This window comes from Ambystoma mexicanum, chromosome 2q (genome assembly GCF_040938575.1).
Source record: "Ambystoma mexicanum isolate Mex_15411 chromosome 2q, UKY_AmexF1_1, whole genome shotgun sequence".
Lineage (NCBI taxonomy): Eukaryota > Metazoa > Chordata > Amphibia > Caudata > Ambystomatidae > Ambystoma > Ambystoma mexicanum.
The window spans coordinates 1,366,749,148-1,366,775,259 of record NC_090924.1 but is presented as its reverse complement, the minus strand read 5'-3'; the positions used below and the strand labels follow the sequence as shown (position 1 = coordinate 1,366,775,259).

Sequence of the window (26,112 nt, the reverse complement as noted above, 5' to 3'; positions counted from 1 at the left end):
GGACTTCAGCCGCGCCTGTCAGCATCCTGGGTCGCCTGCAAAAGGAGATAAGAGGGAATTGGAGAGAAAGAAGACCTTACCTGTTAAAACTGCATCACGGGGACATCACACCGACGATCCTGAAAGGGAAACATCATTTTTAAGAGCATTTCGCTTCGATCGCTGCAGCGCTGCATTTCACTCACCTTTCCTGGGCACCTCCATCTTCAGCAGCGATCATCCAGATCCGCAGCCACTTCCCAGAGCCTAGAGAGAAAAAGACAAGAAAACAAGGTGAGAGAAGGAAGGGAATAGGAAAAGCTCAGTTTCCTTCTAAGACTTACCTGTTGGGTCATTCCCATTTCATTTCGGGTCCTGCCGCTTCCAGGCATTCCGGACCCCGACCCCAGTGGGGAAAAAAGATAAAGACATTGAATGAGCGAATGCAAAGACATTACCTGAACGCTCATCCAGAACTTACACTTCGGGTCGGCGCCATATCTCTGGCATTCCGAACCCCGGCCCCTAAGGGGAAAAATACATAAGCATTAGCGCTTGCTGCAATAAGACAATGAACATTATTATTAAGCTTGAACTTTTGAAGTTGCAACAGAACTCTTACAGCGCCTCATCTGAATAGTCAAGCTTATATGGAACTCCCATCAAACCTCAATCCAGTGAAGTAACTGGGTTTCAACGCGCCCCTGCATCAGAAGCAGGATGGAGAACTCATCCTTCCAAACCCTAAGGTGAGACTTCACGGGGAATCGTGGAAGGGTATCGAGGAGGGTTGGAAGGGAGTGGGAGGCTTGAGCATTATTCCGTCAGTAGGTAATACTCCCTTTTCACGCACAGGGGAATATTCCTGCGAGCCAGAAAAGCCAGAGTAGAGGGGCCCTTCCTGTCCATCATCAGAGTCCTGCGCTTCACCATTGAAGAAGCATCAGCACTCGAAGCCAGACCTGCGCCACCGTGGGAATCAGGTGAGCGTGACAATACGAAACAACAAATAATTACATTGCCATATGCTTTTGGGCACATTGTGTCCAGGCCCGAAGTTGCCCAAGGCTCCTCCTGAGTCCTTGTTATCCCTGGGCCTTCGTTCCTGGGCACATGCCGCCACACCTGAGCGGGTGTTCCTTACGCCCACTCAGGTCCCCCCAAAAGCACCTTACCTACAACCCCGTTCTTGGAGTGCCCTAAAAATGTTGTTGGAAAAAAACCCCATCCCTTTCCATGATAGGTGCACCCCATCCAGGTGAAACATGTCCGGATTGTTCCGGTGTAAGCCATGTTTTATGAAATGCAGCCCTCTGCTCTTGAGGTACTTTTCTACCGATTTATTTAGTTTCTTTCTGGCTATCTCAATTGCGTTCCTTTTCTGTGCCCCATACCAGACCCTTCTTGGTACTATCTCTGACATAAAAATCTCGGTTTTCCACCAGCTGCGGGCTATGCTGTGCAGCGACTCGCAAATGTTCCTTTGTAATTTACCCCTGTTTGTGCTCACCAGGTCGTTTCCCCCGAGCTGTATAACCAGGTACTCGGGGGTGGGGGGTCCCTTAAACCTATCAGGTCCGACAGCCTGTTGTGGATGTCCTCCCAGTGCATCCCCGGGAGGCCCCACCAGGACGTAATTGTGTTCCTGAAATGTAGTCCTTGCTTGACCTCTTCCAGCCACCTGCCCGCCCGTGTCACGAAAGAGTGCCCCACTATCCATGCCGATTTGTATGGTCCGGCCTCTGTGGAAACGGGGGAGATAAGTGTCATATCAGTTCCTCCCTTATGTATTTTTTAAAACATTGCGACTTCCATCACCCAACTCTCCTCACCCCCTTTGCTCCCAGGCCCCCCCACCCACGCAGAGGTTGCCGCCCCTATCCTGAAAGAGTGTGTCCCAAATTCGGCTGGATCCCATCCTGCTTTCTCCACCGCCTGTTTCAATACTGCCTGAAACTGGTACCTGCTGAGTGCGGTGCCGTCCCTATGAATTAATAACTGTCCATCGACATCTGGTCGCCGATCTAGAAAAATTCTTGGGTGATGCATCTGGGACAGTGGTCCTTCTCTCTGATGCAATTGAGATCTATTGCTCTCCCCTTCCCCGTTTGGTCTGTCTTAGATTTCCTTAGCATTATGGACATCCCCTTGCTTCCCATACTAACGTCTGTCCTTGCCAGACCGTCACCTGTCACTGTATTCCTGGCCACCAGTTCCCCTATTCTGAAAGCTCCATAGTATGCTAGCGCAAATGCTGCCCTGAACAGCGCGGTTTCGTACGTGCTGTTGCATGTGTCTTGCAGCACTTTTAACAGAATTATCAATTTCCCAAAATTTACCGGCCTTCTGCTATCTGGTTTCTTCCCCTCTAACTTCGCCCATCCCCTCATAATGTATTTTATTTTAGCGCTGTCGGTCGGGTCTGGTATGCCCGCCACTTTTGTGGTATATGCCACCGCCACCAGGTGCGCTGCTGGCCAGCTTTTCTTTTTCCCTTTGGCAAATGCCCCTTCAAGAAATTCACAAATTTTTTCGGTAGAAATTTTTTCCACCTTTTTTCCACCTGTTTCCACCAACACATCTTTTACATGCTTTTCGTACTGCTTACCGGTTTTGTACGTCAGGGCATTTCTGGTCAGCTTGTCGATGACCCTTTCTTTTCTCTGTTCTTCTCCCACTTCTTTTGAGTCGACCTTGTGGCCAGCCGTGCTTTCCTTTCTAGCGCCTCCAACGAGACCCATGCCTTCCGCGGCGTGGGCGTTCTTTCCTTGTCGGCATCCTGTCTCAGCTCCCTGAATTTCTCCTACTGAAAGCGAGAGGTTGCATCAGCCACCACATTTTCCTCCCCAGCGATATGCCTCGCCTTTATGCATGTATTCATTTTTAGGCTCTCCAGTGTGATTGTCCTCATTAATTCTAATACTATCATGCATGATGCACTTCCTTTGTTTAACACGTGCACCACCGCCATGTTATCTGACCATACTGCCAACTGTTTGTTCCCTAGCTCTTCCCCCCATGCGCATAACGCGACCCATATCGGGAAGAGCTCCAGCAGTGTTATGTTTTTTGTCCATTCCGCCACTTGCCATGATTTTGGCCACTTGCCTGCACACCGTTTTTTCCCCAGTATTGCGCCAAAACCAAAGCCACCCGCTGCAACGGTGAACAACACCCTTTTACCTTCTTCGTTCACTGGTGAGCACCATATCACCGCCCCCTTGAAGTATTTTAGACATTCTGCCCATACTTCCAGGTCTCTCTTGATTCCTCCCCCTAGCCTAACTCTGTGGTGCCCCTTGGGTAGCACCTCTCGTTTTCAGCTCGATACTTCTCTGGAACACCTTCCCCTGTGGTATGACTCTTCCTGCAAAGTTTAGTTTTCCTGCCAGCGCTTGCAATTCTCTCACTGTCGCTTTGTTTCTTCCTTGTAGTTCCTTTATTGTCTTCAGCAGCTCCATCACCTTGTCCTCCGGGATCCGACACCTTCCCTTGTTTGAGTCAATTTCTATACCTAGGAATTGGATAATATGCGTTGGGCCCATCGTTTTCTCCTCCGCCAGAGGAAAACCCCACTCGCTTGTTATTTCCACAAATTTGTCCAGGGTTGCCTTGCATAGCTCCGAACCCTTGGGTCCGACGAATAAGAAATCGTCCAGGTAATGTACCATCATGGACTCCTTCCTCTCCTGTGTTACAGCCCATTGTAAGAATGAATTTACCCTCTCGAAATATGCGCAAGAGATGGCGCACCCCATCGGGAGGCATTTGTCGATGAAGTATTCCCCTCCCAATGCATACACAACCATTTTTGTGATCCGCTGTTGACTGGCAACAGGCGAAATGCTGATTTTATGTCTGCTTTCGCCATCCATGCCCCTTCCCCCGCTTTCCTGACCAGTTCCACTGCCTCCTCGAAGTCAGAATATGATACCGTCGCCTCTCTCTGGGCGATGCTGTCGTTCACCGAGGCCCCCAGGGGGTAGGATAGGTGGTGTATCAGCCTGTATTCCCCTTTGTCTTTTTTCGGCACCAGCCCTAGTGGTGAACATATAAATTCCTCGAATGGTAAGGTCGTGAAGGGGCCCTCTACCCTCCCCAGTTCTACTTCTTTCCTGATCTTACCGGTCACTATATCCCTGTTTTCGATTGCCGATTTTAGATTCCTAGGAATGTCTTGCGCTCCCTGCCCGGTAAATGGGATGTTAAAACCTTCTCTGAAGCCTTGTCTGATTTGTTCTGCCGCTTCTTGTTCGGGGTATTTCTGCAGCCACCTTTCCATCCTCTCGATTTTTACCGGCGTGGCCCCTTTCCCACCCCCGTTCTTATTTCCGCATCTCATCTCTTCTGCCGCTTGGAGCTGCGGCCCTTGTGCATTTGGAGCTGCTGTGGTCACCTTTGCATCTCTCGCACTTGTGGCTGAACTTGCACTTCCATCCCCAGCTACTAGGTACCCCCTTTTCGAAACTCCTGCATTGACCTGGTTCTGCTCGTGCTGTCCCCGTGCCCCCACTGCCCCCCCCTGTGTTGTCGGGGGCAGGCTGCTCTGCCACCCTCTCTGTGACCCGTAATTTCTGCTCCGAAAACTCTGGTGTTTATTTCTGTCATAGCTGGATTTGTACTTTCTGCTACTGGATCTATAATCTCCTCTGTAATTGTTCTGCCAATACTGCCTTCTCTGCTGTTCCCCTGTGCTCCGCTCCTTGGAATCCCATTTCTCCTTTAGCACGTTAAATATGTAGAGGTTAAAGTTTTCTTCATCCCAGCCCATATCCAGAAAGCAGTCCATCTCCTTTCTGAACTCATGGTCATACTCCAGCCATGCATCCCCTCCAAATGCTGCGTGTACCTTCAGCACCCTCTGTTGATACGCAACTAATGCTACCCCGTCTTCTGGGAATTTTTGTAATATAATTGTAGACATTATGGTGAAGGCCGACATCCAGTTGTCAAAACTCCTTACCACTGGCCCCTTTTTCAGTAAGCTCTTTTCATCCTCCTTCATGTCCTCGAGAGCCACATTCATCCCCCTCTTTTGACAATCTAACAATGTAAAGATATCGATCAATTCCTTCCTCCATATTTTTTCCTTTACTTTGTCATTTATGTACTAAGCCATTGCTTTTATCGACCTGCCCTGTGCGTCTTTGCCCATAGTTGGCCTGCCATATTTCGTCATGAGTGGCCCCTCATTTTCTGCCGCTGCCACCGTCGGTGCTGCCCCCGGTGGTGTGGCTCCTGCCCCTATGTTTGGCCCTGCCGGTGCACCCTGTGGTGTCGGGATCATTGGTGCCCCTTGCGGCACTGGGACTACTGGTGCCCCTTGTGGTGCCGGGACTGGGGTTTCCCTGGGCTCTGTTGGTGCCTCTTGTGGTGCCGGGACAGGGGCTTCCCTGGGTTCTGCCCCTGCCCTCCTTGCCTCTCTCTGTTTTTCCTTACTCACCACCCCTCACTATTTTACCCAAGCCCTTAGATGATCCCTTTCTTCGTCATCACTGCTTGTTTCTGCTGAGGAACTCCCTTGCTGCTCCTCCCTGGATCTCTTTCCCCGTCTGCTCATCTTGTCATTGGCTCTGGGCGACTTACCCGAAACCGTGACGCAATTTTTAAACATTTTTACTATTTTATTCCCCACGTCATTATTCACAGTACCTTTCTTTTTATCTTTTTTCTTTCTCTTGGTTGGTGCCTCCGTCTGTTCTTCTGCTCTCTTTGATTCCGCTCTTTCCCTTTTCTGTCCTTGCGGCACTTCGTCTTCTCCTTCGCTGCTGCTGGGCTCAATGAACAGCAGAGGCGACGTTGCCTTTGCTCTTTCCTCTTTCTGCATCACCTCCAGCACCCATTGTGCCCCATACTCCTTCTCCGTCTTTCTCGCCCATTCTGAGAACTCTTGGGCCCTTTTCGCTCTTCCTTCCGCCATCCTTCTCGTCTGAATTCTGCCGGCCATGCTTCTCGTTTGCCCTCGGAAAAAAGTCTTGGGTTCGTTCGCCGCTGGTACTTCTGGGTCGCTCCTGCTCCGGCGCCGTTGTAACCACTGCGATTAGAAAAATGTAGAGAGATAGAAAAATGCATGAGCCCGCAAGAGCAAACGTTTTTCCTCCCCCTTCTCCAGGCACCAAGAAGAGCCTACCCGAGAGGGGTGAGCTCTTACCTGGTTTGTGCCGCCTCTCCTTTTCCGGGCTTACTTATACCCCCCCAACCCCCCCCCCCCCCCCCGGCCTTTTATTCCTTCCTGGGTGCGCCGGGTTACCCCCCTGACCCCTTGCTGTTACATTTCGCACCTTCCCAGGTGCTGTTTCCTGCCCTTCCTGGGCTTTTGTTTCTTGTGGTGCCGTTCGGGCGCCCCTCCCTACGCTTTCGCGCCGTTTTCCCCCACCCTGCACCTAAACTCCCAGACCCTCTATCGTCCTGGGGCCTGGGTCATTGCTCCCTGCGTGCCTCACGTTACCTGCCTTGTTCTACTGAATGTAAAAAAACAGCCAGGCTTTTATTGTGAAAAGGGACTCTGTACATATGAGGGCCTCTCTCTCCCCCCCTCTGCCAGCCCCCTCCCCTCCTCCAAGGAGGCCGAGTTTGAACTGTCTGGCTGGGGGAAATTCTTTCAAAACTCAGCAGCTGAAGTTTCGCCTGCCAGTCAATTAAGCGAGGAGACGTGCGGTCTGGCGCACAGCAGTTGGCGTGCAGATTGCAAACATGCGCGTTTGGGGAATGAACCGATTCCTTGGCAAGTAATGCTTTCTGGTTTACCTGCAAAAAAAGAGGGGCACGTGTGAGGACGCATCTGTGCAGCAGACGCCGGGCCACTGGAATTCGCCGCGAGAGGCCAGCACTTTGCTCAAGGCGCCTCAGAGTGAAGGTTTTAACAAGGCTGCTATACGCCATGTCACTATTAACTGTCTTGCGTAACTCTGCGGGGTGCCCTGCATGCGGCATATGGATGTGTGACGCTGTTCTCTGACCCCCCCCCCCCCACCCCCTTTGACTCCAATGCCAGCACTGACACCGTCCTTTCATTATGCCCGGCAAACGAGAAGCATGGCAAACGTGGATTCGCGGACCCGATGAGGGGGAGCAGGAGACCACCACGCGCTGCGACTCGCTGCACTGAAAAGACATGGTAAGCTTTGCACCCACTCTCGGTCTGGAATCCTGCACCCTACTTTTGCCACCCCCTCTGAGAAATGCTCGGAACAGCACCATGCATGTAACTCTGCCAGGCATATTTCTCGCGCACACCGAAAGGTGCCTGTCCCGTCCTCCGACATGGAACTGCGGATAGACGCGGTACTTTGCCCAGGATCACACAATGCGGCACAGCGGGGGAGGTGACCACGTCTCCGCGCAGCAAAGCCCTGATATTAGAGGCCGTCTTAAATAAACGATTCACCCTTGGAAGGGCACGAGACTGGCGGCTGGAGCAGTAACAGTAACACAATTTACGAATGCATTGGGCAGGGAGTAATGGCGGCGTGACAGCAAACACGGGGCTGGAGACTAAATAGTCTGTTGTGTTGTAGCAAGCATAGTAATAGGCAAACCAGATGATTGTGCTTACCTGCTCCTCGCCCCAGCAGGTTTGGGAACACCTAGGAGAGATGGGTTTCCGTAAAAAGAGAAGGGGGGTGTGTTTGTTGAGGGCAGTGGTCTGCAGCCTATAACTTGTCCCTAACTAGCCCCAACCATAATAGTCGATGGAGAGGGATTTTGGGAGTTGTAGTCCAGAACATCTGTAGGTTTGCAGACCCCTGGTCTCGAGACTTGCATTGAGATGATGTTTACTTCAGAAGAAGGAAGTAAAAGGCATTGGAGAAACGTTATTTCTGGATAAACCTCTGGGGTCTCCCTAATGCAGAGGGTTGGCATTCGCATGCCAAGATCAGATCTTGCATATATACATGTGTAATATACAGTAAACGCTTTTCTGGTGCCCTGTTAATGGAATGCACTGTTACTCGACCCCTCCCTTACTGGCCGCAGAATTGTTGCACTTTAGAGAATGCCGGATAACAAATGTCGGGCGGTGCAGTGCCGGCAAGCAGAGCAAGAGGCCGGGAAGCTTTGTCATCCGGCCTTTTTGCCGGTTTTTTCACCTCTCTACCACACGGGTAACCGGCATTCGGTTATCTGGCATTTTTTATTATCAGGCACCACTGGGTTTTCATTACCGGATAATCGAGCCTATTTTACCCACAACTCAGTTTACCTCAGGGGTGTCACTTCACCAAAATGCCAGGATTAGCGGAAGTGATATCACACGACCCTTGACCCCCTGATGACATCACAGGAAGTGGTGTCATTTGACCACACCCCAAAGTGATATTGTGGGAAGCGATGGAACACGACCTTGACAAAACAGGAAGTGGCATCACATAGCATTGTACACTACTAAAAATATGGTTATGATATCACTATAATGTGATGTACATTGCATACAAGAATGGATCGCCATATGTATCGTCAATATCAGTGTGTATAGGCCCATATTGCCAAATTACTGTGAATGCAAGCAGAAGTCCATGACCAAATGATAATGATGTGTTATTATATAGCACTTACGCTTAAGCGCTTTACATAGAAGAAATATACACTCAATATCACCCAACCTGTGTTGGTAGCCATTTATCGACCTCAGAAGGATGAAAGGCTGAGTTAAGGCCTTTGAGAACAGACTTAATCAGTGACTCAACCCTGAAGTGTGTCTGAAATAAACCTTTAATGAGTCTAGCAATTATTGTATAGAATTCCAGAAAGACACATTTTTTGGCATTCCTAATCTTTCTTGTTTAGGTTCAGTGCTGAAAGTGTTAGACTTGTGGCCCTCATGTTGTTATTTTTCTTCTTGTTTTAAGGGGCCTGAACAAGAAAGCTAGCCACTCCAGAATTAAAGAGCCACATGGTGCTGGCCACAGCCCAGGAGCTTGGATTGCAAAAACATTTTTTTTTTAGTTTTCCTTTTTTTTTTTAGAGGTCGCAAGGGAGACCACAGAGATCGCACTTGCGACCTCTGGCGACCCCCAAATGACGTCCCTGGTTTACCTGTGTTTTCTCCCTCGGGATTTCTCTGATCTTTCGCTTTATTGTTTGTTGTTCGTTAGTCTCAGCGCTCTCATGCCTCGGGGCTTCTGTCTCGGCGCTTTAGAAATATATCAAATAAATAAATAAATACAGTTCTTCTAAAATGTTTACTCTCTGACGGCAAACCCATTGGGTCCAAGTTATTACAATACTGTGTTCTTATATAGTGCTTCGTATAGTGTCATACTACCAGCTTCTATGTGCTGTAAGGTATTATTGTTGGTGTGAAGTGGTTCATTGGTGATGTGCAGCTTGCATAGTTCGTACTTTGTCCAATGTCTTGCGTGAGTAGTGCACAATTACTGTTTTTCTTTGCATTCTGGGATTTGGAGTCCTTCGTTTGGAAGCATAAAAGTAAATCTGTACGTGCAAGGATGCAGAGGATGGAACATGGACTGGATACACCTCTCACACAGGACTTGGGACAAGCTTGCTTTCTGTATCTATAGCTCCTCGACTGCTTCGTAATCCCTGCGGTTGGCCAAGCAGCGGGACCCTGGTGGCACGTTCTTCTCCCCACCCTCACTGCACCCACAGGCACATTGTGGCCGTGTGAGGGGAAGACCTGGAGTAAAGTGCAATGCAGTCACATGTCGCTGGCGCCTCTTGCCTGGCACTGGGCGCCAAAAGAGAGTTTGCCAAGAGGCAAGGATATTGTGCCTATTTATTTATTTTTTACATTTATAAAGCGCACAAAGCAGCCCGAGGGCATCGTGGCGCTGGTACAAGCAGACTTACTTAGTTACAAGAAGAGAACCAAGCGGGGGACACAGCGAATATGATGCCCTTCAGGTTAAGGGTGTTTGGCGAGGGCAGACAGGCATGATGCGGCACCTGATCATGCATGGATGTGCCATAAACACGATGGTCACACCGTGTGTGAGGCATTCACTGACATTAGATGGAATTACTGGAGCATGTGAGGCTGCACTTGGTATGTGATGGCAGCACCTGGGCATGTGAGGCTGCACTTGGTATGTGATGGCAGCACCTGGGCATGTGAAGCTTCACTTGGTATGTGATGGCAGCACCTGGGAATGTGAGGCTGCACTTGGTATGTGATGGCAGCACCTGGACCTGTGAGGCTGCACTTGGTATATGATGGCAGCACCTGGGCATGTGAGGCTGCACCTGAAATAGGAGGCACATCGTCTGGGATTAGATGGCATACTTGTGCTTTTGATGTTGGGTGTGGCATGAGATGGCGCCCAATGGGCCTTGTGATGCTGTACTTTACACATGGTTGTGGAATCAGAAAAAATACAATATTACGGCTGTTACACCAAGCATAGGAAAATACACCGACACAGGCTTGTAAAGATTTCCAGAATCTTTATTACAAAACTGAACAGTATTCAACAAAGTACACAACTAGCTATTTGGCCGTCAATACATCACAGAGACCACCAGCAGGGTTCAATGTGAACACTGAACAGAATTTGCTAGCTGGACATTGACGTATTTATACAATTTGTAAAAATGATGTCCAGCCTCTTACAAGTTAATAATACATTGGGCTAGGGTCGCGCCAGGTTCACTTTCCTAATTTACATATCTCGTGCATGCGGTTTACTTTTGAATACATTTACTAACACACTCTATTATTCTTTAATTTAACGTTACACTCTTTACGTATCGTTTTAATACAGATCAAACAAATGTTTCGCATATCATATTTGGATAGCATTACTGTTCTTGTATACTTGTAGTTTAACATTGCTAATTCAAGTAATCCCCTGCTCCCGAGGTCAACAAAGGACAAGGTCTACATGACCCTAACATGTAGCCTGAAGGCAGGTTGGACATTAACTCTCCTACAGAGGTTGAAGAGGTTAAGGCAAGAACAAGAGCACATGAGACGGCCATTTTAGATTACAGGGTGACTTTGTACAAAACCCCAAAATGGCAGTTGTAACCTAAAATGGATGCTTGATACAAGATGGCGGCTTACATCAATTTCTAAGGTCAAGACCTTGCCGTAGAGAGTTATTCGCGTACAATTTTAAGCAACTTGGCGTAGGGCAATATACATATAATCATTACAATAGGAGGCATAATTTAATATCCAGTTTGACATGGTGGCTGTATCTGATGTAGGAGGATTTATTTGGCATAAGATTACAGTGCTTGGGTATCTGAGGCAGCAATTGGCATAAAGTGGCAGCACCTGGACATGTGGGGCTGTACCGCACGTTAGATGAGTAAAGATTACAGTACTCAATACTAGAAGGCTATCCTTAGCATACCATTGCAGCAACTGGGCTTGTCGGGCTGTCCCTTGCATGTGATGGCAACTGGGCATGTAAGGCTGCTCCTTGCACATGGTAGCTACTGGGCCTGCAAGGCTGTACCTTGCACGTGGCGGCTACTGGGCATGTAAGGCTGACCTTGCACGTGGAGGCTACTGGGCCTGTAAGGCTGCCCCTTGCACGTGGCGGCTACTGGGCATGTAAGGCTGCCCCTTGCACGTGGCGGCTACTGGGCCTGTAAGGCTGCCCCTTGCACGTGGCGGCTACTGGGCCTGTAAGGCTGCCCCTTGCACGTGGTGGCTACTGGGCCTGTAAGGCTGTACCTTGCATGTGGCAGCTACTGGGCATGTAAGGCTGCCCCTTGCACGTGGCGGCTACTGGGCCTGTAAGGCTGCCCCTTGCATATGGCGGCTATGCAGGCATTGACTGGCATTAGACTGCAGTTCTGGGGCATTTGAAGCTGTATTGGTGCCAGCAGATTGGCCTATGAGGCGGCCCCTAAATGTGACATGGGGCAGGCTTTCCTTAGCATTGGAGTGACATGGGGCAGGCTTTCCTTAGCATAGGAGTGACATGGGGCAGGCTTTCCTTAGCATCGGAGTGACATGGGGAGAGGCTTTCCTTAGCATAGGAGTGACATGGGGCAGGCTTTCCTTAGCATAGGAGTGACATGGGGCAGGCTTTCCTTAGCATAGGAGTGACATGGGGCAGGCTTTCCTTAGCATAGGAGTGACATGGGGCAGGCTTTGCTTAGCATAGGAGTGACATGGGGAGAGGCTTTCCTTAGCATAGGAGTGACATGGGGAGAGGCTTTCCTTAGCATAGGAGTGACATGGGGAGAGGCTTTCCTTAGCATAGGAGTGACATGGGGAGAGGCTTTCCTTAGCATAGGAGTGACATGGGGCAGGCTTTCCTTGGCATAGGAGTGACATGGGGCAGGCTTTCCTTAGCATAGGAGTGACATGGGGCAGGCTTTGCTTGGCATAGGAGTGACATGGGGAGAGGCTTTCCTTGGCATAGGAGTGACATGGGGAGAGGCTTTCCTTAGCATAGGAGTGACATGGGGCAGGCTTTCCTTAGCATAGGAGTGACATGGGGCAGGCTTTCCTTAGCATAGGAGTGACATGGGGCAGGCTTTGCTTAGCATAGGAGTGACATGGGAGAGGCTTTCCTTAGCATAGGAGTGACATGGGGCAGGCTTTGCTTAGCATAGGAGTGACATGGGAGAGGCTTTCCTTAGCATAGGAGTGACATGGGGCAGGCTTTGCTTAGCATAGGAGTGACATGGGGCAAGCTTTCCTTAGCATAGGAGTGACATGGGGCAGGCTTTCCTTAGCATAGGAGTGACATGGGGCAGGCTTTCCTTAGCATAGGAGTGACATGGGGCAGGCTTTCCCTAGCATAGGGGTGACATGGGGCAGGCTTTCCTTAGCATAGGAGTGACATGGGGCAGGCTTTCCTTAGCATAGGAGTGACATGGGGCAGGCTTTCCCTAGCATAGGAGTGACATGGGGCAGGCTTTCCCTAGCATAGGAGTGACATGGGGCAGGCTTTCCTTAGCATAGGAGTGACATGGGGCAGGCTTTCCTTAGCATAGGAGTGACATGGGGCAGGCTTTCCTTAGCATAGGAGTGACATGGGGCAGGCTTTGCTTAGCATAGGAGTGACATGGGGAGAGGCTTTCCTTAGCATACGAGTGACATTCGGGAGGCTATGATGGGTTATTTATAACGCGCTTAATACCCAGAGGTTTCTAAGCGCGGACCCGGGGATCGTACCTGTGTTGTGCAGCGTCGTCTTGCTTCCAAGGTGAGTGCGTTGCCCCTGAGCTATCCTCTCGCGACGCCTTCCTTGGCATAGGAGTACCGTAGGGGGGAGGCATTGCTTAGCATAGGAGTGCATTGCTTGGGCAATTGAGGATGAACTGTGGGTCTGTGCCTTATAAATGATGCCCATAACTGGCATAAGAGGGAAGTACTTGGCCATTTGAGATGGCCTTTGGTATATGATGACTGCAGCTGGGCATGTGAGTCTGTAACTTGCATTTGAACGTTGCAGCTAGCAGTTGAGGCTGTGACTGACATGATAGGGCAGTGGCTGCCCAGCGGAGACTGTACTGGCATATGAAGTATGTGCCCCTCAACTATTCTAGTTCTGCTGGCTATGCCCTTGGCATATAAAGTAGGACCCTACTTAGTATGCAGTTGGTAATTAAACGAGGCTTGTCTCCTTAAATAACTATTTATTTAATTCTTCCTATAGTTTTTTTTATACACACATCAGTAATGACACATTTTATGATGCCAGCATGGCCTAATGTGAAATGCTATGAATTTCTGTTGCGACACTGTGGTCCAATGTCATGTGATGTCACTTCCGGATTTAACAGCGGGTTCGTGTCGGTTCCACTACCCAAAGCATGTTGGTGAAATGAGGCCCATGATGGACGTGGGGCGGGGCCAGATGTGTGAATAGTGTGTGTTATTGGGCATAGTTCTCATGCCCAACTGCACCTGCTTCAAAACATTGATACCCGGCTTGGCCTGGTCTGTGGGCAAGTCGCTAATTCTCTTCCTGTTGCCTCTTCATTTTTATCTGATGACAGGAGTGTAGACAGTGAGCCTGGCGCTGTCCTTGGCACCTGCCCATATGTGTGCCTGAACTATAACTATCAGAATGGTGTATTCTCAACTGGTTGGTACCTGGCAGACCCCTGTCCTGTATTATCCTCGCATATCACATCTCGTACAGGAGGGTGATGAGGAGAAGGGAGCAGGGTTGTGACCGAAATGTTCACATCACTCGGGGAGGGGTTGCAGAAACAGGAGTTCTAGTTTGTCAGGGGAAATGGCCCTCAAAGAAAGCCTCATTTTAAAGCTCAGAAGACAGTGAGCTCGGACCAGCATATAGGGTTATAGGCAATGGTGTATTTAGGCTTCTGCTGTCCTAGGCCCAAATAAATGCATGCGCCCCCCCAACTTTACTCCATCTCTGCCAGATTCTGCCCCTTCAACTCTGTCCGCGTTGTCCAAACTACACCCCTTCACTCCTATTGTGCCCCCCATTTTGGGGGTTTTAAGGTTACAGGGATTAGAAAGTTATTGCTTCCTCTCTATGTATTCAAGCCTGTCGTCTTCTATGTTATGTTAGTTGAAAGAGTGTTTTCAGGTCTCTGCTGCCCAAGATTTGGAGAAGGCAGCGTGTTCTATAGTTGAGTGCACTAGAGGTAATTGTTACGGCTAATTTTCTACTTTGGGTTAGGTCCGAAAACAATCTTAGAGGAAGTGACAGTAACATAAGCTGTCTGCCAACTGGACACAAGTGAGAGAAGGTTGGAAGGAGGAATTTTGGTTTAAATGCTAATATCTGGTTACTCTCACAAATAGCCTGCTGTCACTGTATGAGAAGCACCTAGACTGCACTGTAATATTGATGTAACATAACTGCATTTATACATCCGGTCTTGTCAAATGGTAATGGTAAAGTTTACATATGGAATCTATTCAAGGGGTACAAGCACATCTTATAAAAATGTGGAATAGGAATAACTCCACCCCCTTCTCATGGTTACAGCTCTGGTATTAGCAGGGGGCAAAATAGTAATAAGGCACCCAACCTGTTGTAGCCGATGTACCGCCAATCCCTTGAGCTGAACCGCCATTAACATATGACAAAACCGTAAGTGAAGTGTGTAAACTCTGCCTGGGCATAAACACATCAGTAGAGTAAGGACAGTTTGAGAAGGTTCTTGGAATCTTTAGCTGTGCATTCCCACGGTGAAGTAATGGATAAGGGGGACCCTTAATAGGTAGGGGGTGGGGGGGTGGTGTGTGTGTGTGTGTGTGTGTGGGTGTGTTGGTAGCACCAGCATTCACTGTAGCTGCACAATGCAGGCACCTTTTTATAACAAATGAAGTGGTACATACTGTTTGCATCATTGCTGTTTGTGCAATTATTCTAAATACCCAATCCTCCAAGAGTAAAACTGAGCAATGGACCCGGTGTTTCAGCACCATTGGGATTTAAGCCAATGTTATCTGTAACCATTGTACCTTTCAAGAAATGCGCCCAGATGTCTCTGGGCTAGGCACGCAATACAAATAAACTAAATACAAATACAAATAGGCTATGAGTCTTGCCAGCTTGCATTTAGGGTAATTGAAGGTGTTTAACTCCCTAGAGTTGGTTGGATTGTACAATACATAGGAACATTTTGAGATTTGTGGGTATTGATATAGATGTCCTGCTGAAGTACTGTTTCACAGTAAAAGTCCTACCTTGTATTTAGTATGTAAAGATTACTTATAAACATCAGTTACGAGTTATGCGGTATACTCTGCAGGTGGTTCTCCTGGTAGTAATGAGCGTGCAGCAGAATGTCATCAAAGACACATGATAAACCCAGCATGGATGCCATTTGCCTGCTTAGCACTCAGCAGCTTCTGTAAAGATGACTGAATGGATATTTTTACAGAGGTGAAACCCACGTGTACCTTTGGGACAACGTTTTTGTTCTCACCCTCCCATGGCTTTGGGGATCCTTTTTAAATGTTTCTTGATGTACTTGCATATTCAGCTTTACTGTTCACCATTTTAACTTCTCTCTGATCTGTTCCATGCTTGCACCTTTTGGGCGGGTACAGACCTCTGAAATGTGGGGCTGCGGAAGGAAATTAGTGCTTGCTTCTGAACATCATTTTAGTGCCTCCTGTGGGCACCATGTACTTAACTTAAGCATAGGTATGTGTTTAATATTGTAAAAGGGTGCATCATTTCTAACCTTTACTTTTCAGAAGGGAAAAAAACATTTTTTGCAATGGTTTAAAAAATGCATGTCGTGTATTTGAATATAAAAGTGATTGCTTAACACAGTTTGTATATGTTGATTAGAAAGAACTCCAAAGATAATGTGAAGTGGCACCGATAAAACCAATGAGGTTTGGCTGTTTTGCATATTGAAGAGAATTATGGGAAGATGATGACCAATGAGCTTTATATCTGTCGTATGTCAGTGAGAGTTGTATGACTGAATCACTAAATACCTAAAGCACGCTGGATTTTGTACACAATTCCTTTTTTAAAATGTTTAATTGTGTTATAAAGTCATCCTAACAATAAAGCTTTTATTAAATATCAAGCATGTATACAAGTTTGGTCATCAATCCGTAGCTGTCATAGTGGCATGACTGCTAACAGCTCAACATTAATTTGTGATCAGCCAGACTCGGCCAAAAAAAATTGACTTTATCTTTAAAAAAGAAAGAAATTGAAAATAAAGTGCAATAATGTGCCGGCCTGGGCCTAGTCGGCCTTGCTGTAAATACATCGATGGTTGGGGCAGAACCAGCCTGCTCGTGGTGGTCATTTATTTGGCCAAAGTGGGTCCATTTGATGTGACTTCACTGTGCAGCTTTAGTTTAGTCCAGTGTTACTGAACACATGTTCTTTAAAGTGGCGCGTTTTATCCCCCCACCCCCCAAAAAACTCTGTGCACTCCTAGAACGGTCTCTCGCGACCAGGGTTATTTGCTTTTGAATCTGTGGGTCACCTTTTCATTGGTGCCAGAGCCGGTTTTATACGCTGTGCAATCCTGACCCCGAGAGCTTTTAAGAGATGCTGAGAGAGTAATGGTAGGTAATGATACTTATTTAAGTAGTATGGCTGATTTGGACAAAGAAGCCTGTCTTTGATTCCCGATAGTCTTGTCAAAGAGACGTTGAGTTCGATGTTTTCAACACATTTTTGCACAGCAGCGACGTGCGTGCCAGGAGGTCCTAGTGTGCTAATGGCCATCTTAACAGAGGGGGCGCAGAGGTTCAATAGGGACCCATTGAAAAGGAAATGGCAAACAGATGAGTGTCATAGAGGTGAGCCGGTCACTGAGGAGGGCCGGACTCCCTGAATAGGACTTGCTCTCTGCTGAGTGCGGTATGAAGCAGAAAGTGAGGGCTTTCAAAGCGCCCTCTTCTGACCGCATGCAAAGGTGAATGGCGTAGGCCAAGGAAGGTATACACCATTGCAATAGCCTAGCCCAGAGAACTGCATAGACTGCATTGGGGCTAAAATGGAGGACTGGTGCGCCAAAGCTGAGCGTTCTCGGATAGATACAAGAATCCCGACCTTAAGGTGGCAAAGTTTTGATCAGCCAGGACACCGGGATCTCTGACACGGGGAGCGACCGGCTTCTTTGGAAGGCCAGTGAATTCAGGTGCATGTGGAGGGAAGGAAGCCGCGTGTGTTCACTTTCTCCCAATTGACACAGTTCGCGTGAACAAAGCTTGAAGGAGCAGAACGCTTGCTCTGAATTCGGCGCTTGCATAAACGGAGTTTGACTTTACACGGAATTATAAATGTGCACAATTCACGTGAATTGTAGTCGCATAATTTGTCTCTTTCTGTGTTTACTCATCACTTTATGAGCAAAAACCCATCTTCAGAAATTATGGTATCTGGCCTCTAATCATTCATATCTCAACTAGTCTGTAAGCCAAAGTGCAGGTTTCATTGCCACAGTAGGACCTTCCTCTAACAGTGACAGCAGGCGGAGCTATGCCTATATATATCCTAAGCCAACAGCTCCCTCTAGTGGCGACAGCAGGCGGAGCTATGCCTATATATATCCTAAGCCAGCAGCTCCCTCTAGTGGTGACAGCAGGCAAAGCTATGCCTCTGTATAACCTAAGCCAACAGCTCCCTCTAGTGGCGACAGCAGGCGGAGCTATGTTAATGTTAAAGGATATTTGTACCGCGCACTATCACCACCGGAGTGGTCCCCTGGCGCTCTGGTGGCTCTGAAAAAAGGGAGGAGGGGGTGGATTAGTGGGAATAAGCTGGAAAAGTGCAAGAGAGCAGTGATGTGCTGTTGGCAGCCTCAGCCCGGTGGCTCCGTTGACTGGGATTGCAGTGTTTTACGGTCGGTAGTCGTCGTGTGCTGTTGTGCACGTCTATGTGTGGTTTGTTTTGTTGTTGCATTGTTGTGAAGTTTGTGCGGATTGCTGCGTTTAAGGTTTGTGGTTGTGTTTGGTTAGAGTTTGAGAGGTGTATGCAGAGGGATGATATTGTTAGTTGGTTGGTTAGTTGGAATGGCTGTCCTTGCTATTATGGGATTCCATCTAGGTGCGGTACATGCTGACATTCACAGTTCTATCTAGATGCCACACAAGCTAAAGTTAAGAATTCCATACAAGTGTGGTACATGCTAACCATCACATTTGTATCTAGATGCGTCGCAAGCTAAGGTTAAGAATCCTGAGTGTGGTACATGCTAACAATCACATTTCTATCTAAATGCGGTGCAAGCTAAAGTTAAGAATCCTGAGTGTGGTACAATTTCTATCTAGATGCGACGCAAGCTAAAGTTAAGAATTCTGAGTGTGGCGCATGCTAGCAATCACATTTCTATCTAGATATGGTGCAAGCTAAGGTTGAGAATCCTGAGTGTGGCGCATGCTAACAATCACATTTCTATCTAGATGCGGCGCAAGCGAAGGTTAAGAATCCTGAGTGTGGTACATGCCAACAATCACATTTCTATCTAGATGCGACGCAAGCTAGAGTTCAGTTCCCTACAGGTATGGTGCTAGCTAAAATTGGCAAGTAGGTTAATATGCATCACAAGGCAACATTTACAATCCATTCACAGTGGTCACAAGTCTTCCTAAGTATGTACTGTCTAAGTCTATGGCAGTCTATGCTATGGAAGGTAAGGTAGAGTGACAGGGGCATTCTGGAGTAGAGTAATTGCTCTACACCCCACCCATGCCACACTCACAGTTTTGTTGGTGTCGGCTGGCTTCCTTGGTTTCCCCTGACACCTGTAGACACATCTTGGAGCCGCCAATATAGGTGCCGCCCTTTGCCTCGGGCCCTTAGCCGCAGAGGCTGCTGGGCAGAGGGCTGCCCAGGCCAAGTCCAGCATAAGGAGGGGTTAGCCAATGGGAGTCGGGGGGTGGGCGCGGGAGGCGGGACTCAAGGGGAAAGTTGGGAAAGGAGCCTCGCGGACATCACGTGCCGCACTAGGGTGAAATTATGGGCAAATTGGAACGCATGGGCAGCCGGGGGCGCAACGCTTACCTGATGGCCAAGGTGAAAATGGCTCATGAAGCGCGATGGCAGAGGGAGTAGGCCCTCGAGCCAAAACATATGGAAAGAGCCAATGGGAGTCGGGGGTGGGCGCGGGAGGCGGGACTCAAGGGGAAAGTTGGGAAAGGAGCTAGGTGTAATAGAAAAAAAGAGGGCACCATGGGTGCGTCACATTGAAATGGATCAACATTCTTATCCTTGCACCAGTTGCTGAACATATTCTAACGGCACAACGATTTAGTTGCTGGCCTTCTGGCCGAAAACAAAATCTCCATTACATCATCTGGGATGTTGCAATCCTTGCATCTCAGCCTTTCAGAAACCATGCATGAAGGCCGAGTGTCTTGACCTCTGGATGGAGAACCCGGCCTTCCTCTAGCAAGAGAGGATCCTCTCTTTGTGGAAGACATATTAGAGGGCAGATGGGCATGTCCAGAAGGTCCGGGTACCACGTCCTCTAGGTCCAATCCAGAGCAATTAGGATAATGTAATGTAATAGGATATCTATGCCTCGATATATCCTAAGCCAACAGCTCCCTCTAGCAGTGTCAGCAGGCAGAGCTATGTCTCTACATATCCTATGCCAACAGCTCCCTCTAGTGGCGACAGCAGGCAAAGCTATGCCTCTATATATCCTAAGCCAACAGCTCCATCTAGTGGCGACAGCAGGCAAAGCTATGCCTCTATATATCCTAAGCCAACAGCTCCCTCTAGAGGCGACAGCAGGCAAAGCTATGCCTCTATATATCCTAAGCCAACAGCGCCCTCTAGTGGCGACAGCAGGCAAAGCTATGCCTCTACTTTTCCTAAGCCAACAGCTCCCTCTAGTGGCAACAGCAGGCAAAGCTATGCCTCTATATATCCTAAGTCAACAGCTCCCTCTAGTGTCAACAGCAGGCAAAGCTATGACTCTATATATCCTAAGCCAACAGCTCACCTCTCTAGTGGTGATAGCAGGCGAAGCTCTGCCGCTATATATCCTAAGCCAACAGCTCACTCTAGTGGCGACAGCAGGCAGAGCTATGCAAATTGGCATTGTCCCTATATATCCTAAGCCAACAGCTCTGTCATGGCTCAACCATGGAAGATATGGTATCGATGGAAATACACCTAACATGGATGCCATTAGTTTGCGGTAACGGTCTAGACTTCTACCAAGATGGCGTCTGAAACGTATATGTATCATACACACCGGAACACTGGTGCGCTGTATCATTGTTTACTCAGAACTTTGTACGCTGCCCTTGTTGCTCGTTTTTCTCTGTACTACAGAAGCCCTTTCCAACAACCTTACCCTTTGCATTTCTGATCTGCAGTCACTCGCGGTGCCGTCTTCTTACAAGTTTATTTCTGTTTAGCGGTATCTCTCTGGTAAGATCACAGAGGTGTAAGCTCCTCTCCTTCTCTGGTAACTTTCCTCTCTCCTTCTGCTCTATTAGCTTTCTATCCCTGTCTTTCGGGTCTATGCCCTTCATCTTTATCGTTCTCTTATTTCTTGCCTTACCCTGTTCATTCCCCCTCCTCGTATCCTTTTCATACTTCCGTGTTTGGAGGCAGGACCTTCTTCTGTCAGGGCTCTCTGGCCGTATTCCTTCTGGTTCAGCCCTCGGCCGGCCATACGGTGCTGCCAGCCTTTGGTCCCGCCAGCCTTTGGTGCCGTATTCCTACGGTGCATCCTGGAACCTGCAGTCCCAATCTATACTACTAGAACTGTACTTGCCTTCCTAGTCACACTGTGCCCCTTCCAGCAGTTCCAGTCAGTGGACTACAGTATTCCAGCCTCCTGGTATTTCTTCACGAGCAGGAACCACTTGTTCACAAACGGAGCCGCATCTATTAGATTGAACCGTTATTGACCTTTTCATTTCAAGACCTATCCGGCATATCCAAGGACTACATCTGCTACACAGGGTTTTTTTAGCCAACGACTTTTTCCCTGGGATTCGGGACTGACTCCTGGGAGGTCCACGGATTTGGTACTCATCCGGTCACGGTGGCCTCCGGGGAGCCACGTCCTTATTTAGATCAAAAGAAATCTAAAAAGAAGAAGGAGCGAAAGAAATACCGAAGGAGACAAGAGTGGTTGACTCCAACAAGCTCAACTGGAGATTCAGGTGTGGAGGAGTTGGGTGAAGGAAACAGTGAAGTTGTGAGTTTTGACAGTATACAACAGCAAAAGAAGATCACAATGGCTACTCCTGAACAGATACAAGTGATGTGTAATGCCATCCAAGGCCTGCGAGTAGATATGCAAGCACTCCAGGCTGAAAACCAAACTTTACGTCACCAGACCTTGGTTAGAGACGAAGGAAGAGGTGAATTACCGGCAATGCCATTTTCCATGCCCAAGTACGACGGTAACCCCATTGTATGAAGGAGTTCCTCGACGCATGCTCGGTTTATTTTTCATTTAGAAAGAAGACTTTTGAGTCTGGAAGAGCACGTGTAGGGTTCTTAATATCCAATCTGACAGATAATGCCTTGAAATGGGCAACACCCTTGGTAACGGCTGAAGATCCTTCAGTGAATGACTATGCCTTGTTTATTCACAATCTTCAGACACGGTTCCAGAGGCCAGAGGTTCAGTACTCTACATATGAGGCACTATTGGATGTCAAACAAGGGAACCAAGATGTGCAATCCTATGTATCTTAATTCCAGGGGTTGGCTACATTGGCCCGATGGCCGGAACAGCTCAACAGACCATATTTCGTAGAGGACTCCATGAGGAGATAAAAGACGAATTAGCACGAGTAGCCAGACCAGAAACTTTTTCTGAACTGGTAACTTTAGTTCTACGGATCAAATTCAGACTTAATGAGAGACGCTATGAGAGGAGAAGAGTTTGAGGAGGTCAGTCGAGCTACAACCCTTCTTCAATCCCTAAGGATCGATCTGCTACTGAAGAGCCGATGCAGATCAGCGCTACCCGTGGACCTCTGACAGCAGAAGAAAGGTGTCAAGCTCTGTGGTCGTCCCCTTCCCTTCCTCCTCACCTGAGTCTTCAGTGCAACTGTCTAGGTGCTCTGTCTTCTTTCTTAGATGCTCTTGTAGCTTCCCTTTTGTCTTCTTCCTGGTCTTCTTATCGTGAAAAAAGGGGTGAGCTCCCTGGGATGCCATGCTGTCGGTAAGTGAGAAAACCAGACAGTGGGGACTCCCGGGAGCCAGTTCCTGGGCATGGAAAAAGCCACTTGGCAGAAAAAACCCCACCAGCTGATTCCACTTGAAAGATAGCGGGAGCTGGTGTACTGAATGTCAAATATCAGATGGGGCCGGATAGCTGTAGTAATTCTTGGCTGAAGATCAGAAGTAGTCCAAGGGGTATGGACAAGGAGAGCCACCGAAGGGTAAGTATCACCAGAATGCAAAAGGGGGAGACTCGAAGCAAGAGTGGGAGGAGGAAAGCACGCAGAGGGAGATCACCAGAAATGCGGGAATCAGGAAACAAAGGGATAGACAGAACGAAGAGAGACACTGCGGAACGCGGCTACCGAGGAAAGGGAGTGAGAGCGCTAGCCGCTAGGAGGATCCGGAAGCGGGAGAAACAGAGAAGGCACAGATCCAAAAGGTAGACAGAAACGGGAGAAAAACACACGGAACAGCGTTACCTTCACGGAGCAACGAAGGTGCAACGCAGGGAGAGTCAGAACGAACCAGCACTAGTAGACGCGGCAGCCATCTTGGGTGCAACAACTAGACCGATGCATCCAGACGGCCGCCAACATAGTGGAACAGCTAATGGCGTCTCCAGACGTCCCACAATCGTCGCCATGCAGAATGCATGACAGTATGTCTGTCTACCCTGGGGGCCTCCCGGTTTGCCAGGATGTAATTTGTGGAACCTTCTGATAAGTAAGGGAGCACGTATGTGCCTTATTGGTTCCCATGACCGTTCTGCAGCAGGATACCCCTTCCAGTGCACCAAGTATTGCAGAACACCATGATGGTAGCGGGAATCTACGAAATGAGACTTCGTATTCAGCAGGTTCCGACTGGGTGGTGCTCGCCAATCTACATGATCTTCTCTTATAAGGATCAGGTTGGTAAGGCTTCAGAAGAGAGGCATGAAAAACAGGGTGAACGTTTTTAAGGTAAGTGGGTAGCTTAAGGCGAAAAGCCACTGGAATTATCTTCTTGATGATTTGGAATGGACCGATATATCTTGGAGCATACTTCCCTTTATGTGTCCACCGAGGTAGAAACTTTGTGGCCAACCAAACCTTGCTTCCTTCAGCCCATAACGGAGTAGCCTTCCTCTTCTTGTCAGCCCAAATCTTATAAGACTGACGACTGACATTCAAGGTCTCACTGGCTAATTTGTGCGTGTACTTGAGATCTTGAAGAAGTCGTTCAATGGCCGGTAACTTAGAAGGTCGCAGCTGGGATGTTTTGGATGGTATCCGTAAGTGCAAAAAAAAGGAGACAGATTAATGTCTGTGTGTCTGGTATTGTTATATGCGAATTCAGCCATGGGAAGGAAAGTACACCAGTCTTCCTGCTTTTTACTACAAAAAAATGGAGATATTGTTCCAAGGTGTGATTAAGTCTCTCGGGTTGTCCATTGCTTTGGGGATGAAAGCCAGATGAGCAAGCACATTGAATTCCCTTGTTTACAAAGGGGACCCCCAGAATAGAGAAGTGAATTGTGGGCCGCGGTCAGAGACAACCGTGTCTGGAAGACCATGAAGTCTTACAATTTCTTTCAGAAATACTCTGGCCATTTCTGAAGCAGTGGGTACTCCCTCCAAAGGAGTAAAGTGGGCTAGTTTGCTTAGGGTGTCTACAGTCACCATAATGGCTGTATTGCCTTCCGAGCAGGGTAACTCTACGATAAAGTCTGTACAGACGTGTGTCCACGGATGTTCAGGTGCGGGTTCCTGTTGGAGTAATCCTATGGGCTTAGAGGTTGTATACTTATTCGAAGCACAGATAGGACATGCAGAAACATAAGACAGGACGTCTTGACTCCAGTGTGGCCACCAGAACAGCCTAGATAGCAGATCCTTAGTGGCACGTATGCCCTTGTGACCAGCCAAAGGCGAATCATGACACCAGGAGAGGGCCAGATCTTGATGTTTCTTATCAGGTAGATACAACGCACGTCCTTTGAATAGGAGGCCCTCCCTTTCTTCTATCCCTGGTCCGACATTAGTCTTCATGGGTTCACCCCGTTTTTTGATCTGGACTTCACGTAAGAAGGCATTAGCTACGGTCTTGAAATCCTTGCCTGCTAACAACATGTCGTGGCCAAGGTCCACCTCATTATCCACTTTGTACTTGCGGGATAAGGCGTCAACCAAGATATTCTCCTTGCTGGGTAGGTAGGTGACCTCAAAGTCAAACTGGGGAGAAAAATATGCGCAGCGGGCATTTCGGGCATTATGGCATTCCATTTGTAGAAGAATCCGAAGATTGCTATGGTCTGTGCATACAGTGAAACGATGCCTAGCCCCTTGGAGAAGATGTTGCCACTCCTCGCAGGCATGTTTGATGGCCAGTAACTCTCTTTCAATTACAGAGTAGTTTCTTTCGCTGGAAGAGAGGGCTCTAGAGTAATGGGCCACTGGATGTTCCAAATTGTCTGGACCCTTTTGAAGAAGGGCTGCCACAATGGCTCCTCCCGAGGCCTCCGTCTCAACTATGAAGGGTAAAGCTTGATCTGGCTGCATAAGGATCGGTGCTGTAGTGAACGCCTTCTTTAAGGCTTGAAAAGCAGTGTCTGCTTCTTGTGTCCAGCTAAATAGTACTCCCTTCTTTAGCAAGGAGGTAATCGGAAGGACCAAATTGGAAAACCCATAGATGAATTGCCTGTAAAAATTAGCTAGCCCTAAAAAACGTTGAACTTCCTTAACGATTCTGGGTTCGGGCCACTGAAGAACTGCTTGAATCTTACTTGGGTCCATACGGATGCCTTCTTGAGATAGAATGAAACCCAGATAGGATACGGTGGGGGAATCAAAAATGCATTTCTCTGGTTTGACATAGAGTTGGTTCTCAAGTAGGCGTTCCAATATCACCCGCACATGTTTCTGGTGCTCTGTAAAGGATGATGAGTAGATCAGAATATCATCTAAATATACAACCATGGTAGAATATAGGAGGTCTGCCAACCGTTTGTCCATAAAGCGTTGGAACACAGCTGGGGCATTCACCAGGCCAAAGGGCATGACTCGATATTCAAATTGACCCAGAGGTGTCCGAAAGGCTGTCTTCCACTCATCCCCCCGTCTGATGCGGAGCAGGTGGTACGCTCCCCTTAGGTCCAGCTTTGTGAAGACTGAAGCATCTTGAACTGCCTCCAGTATTTCTTTGATCAGAGGCATCGGGTATCGGTCCTTTATGGTGAGTTGGTTTAACCCACGATAATCGATGCAGGGACATAGTTCGCTGGAATCTTTCTTGGGTATAAAAAACAATGAAGCCCCTGCTGGCGACTTGGATTCCTGAATGAGCCCGTTTTGCAGATTGCTATCCAAGTATTCTTTAAGGCATTTGCGTTCCGGCAGGGACAAAGGATACATCCTCCCGAATGGGATTGAAGCATTGGGTATGGTTTCTATAGCAGAGTCTTCGTTTCTGTGAGGAGGAAGGGAATGCGGCAGTTTGTCAACAAACACCTCTAGATAGTCTTGATAATGCTCTGGCACCAAGTGTAAAGATGCGGCCAACAAAGGACCTCTCCTGCTGGATAGCCAAGTTGAGTGAGACTGATGTAAACATTTGTTAA

At 48.3% G+C, this 26,112-nt stretch overlaps 1 protein-coding gene across 2 annotated transcripts in view; it reads left to right on the top strand.

Moving 5' to 3' along the window:
- Positions 1-6,569: 6,569 nt before the first annotated feature.
- GASK1A (golgi associated kinase 1A) overlaps positions 6,570-26,112 on the top strand; it is a 249,365-nt gene continuing 229,822 nt past the window's right edge. The window contains exon 1 of one of the 2 annotated variants that reach the window (XM_069648844.1): positions 6,570-7,096. In XM_069648844.1, the coding sequence (XP_069504945.1) occupies positions 7,094-7,096 (3 nt within the window). In that variant the 5' untranslated portion in view covers positions 6,570-7,093. The remainder of the gene's footprint in view (positions 7,097-26,112) is intronic. The other variant, XM_069648843.1, reaches the window with a different exon arrangement.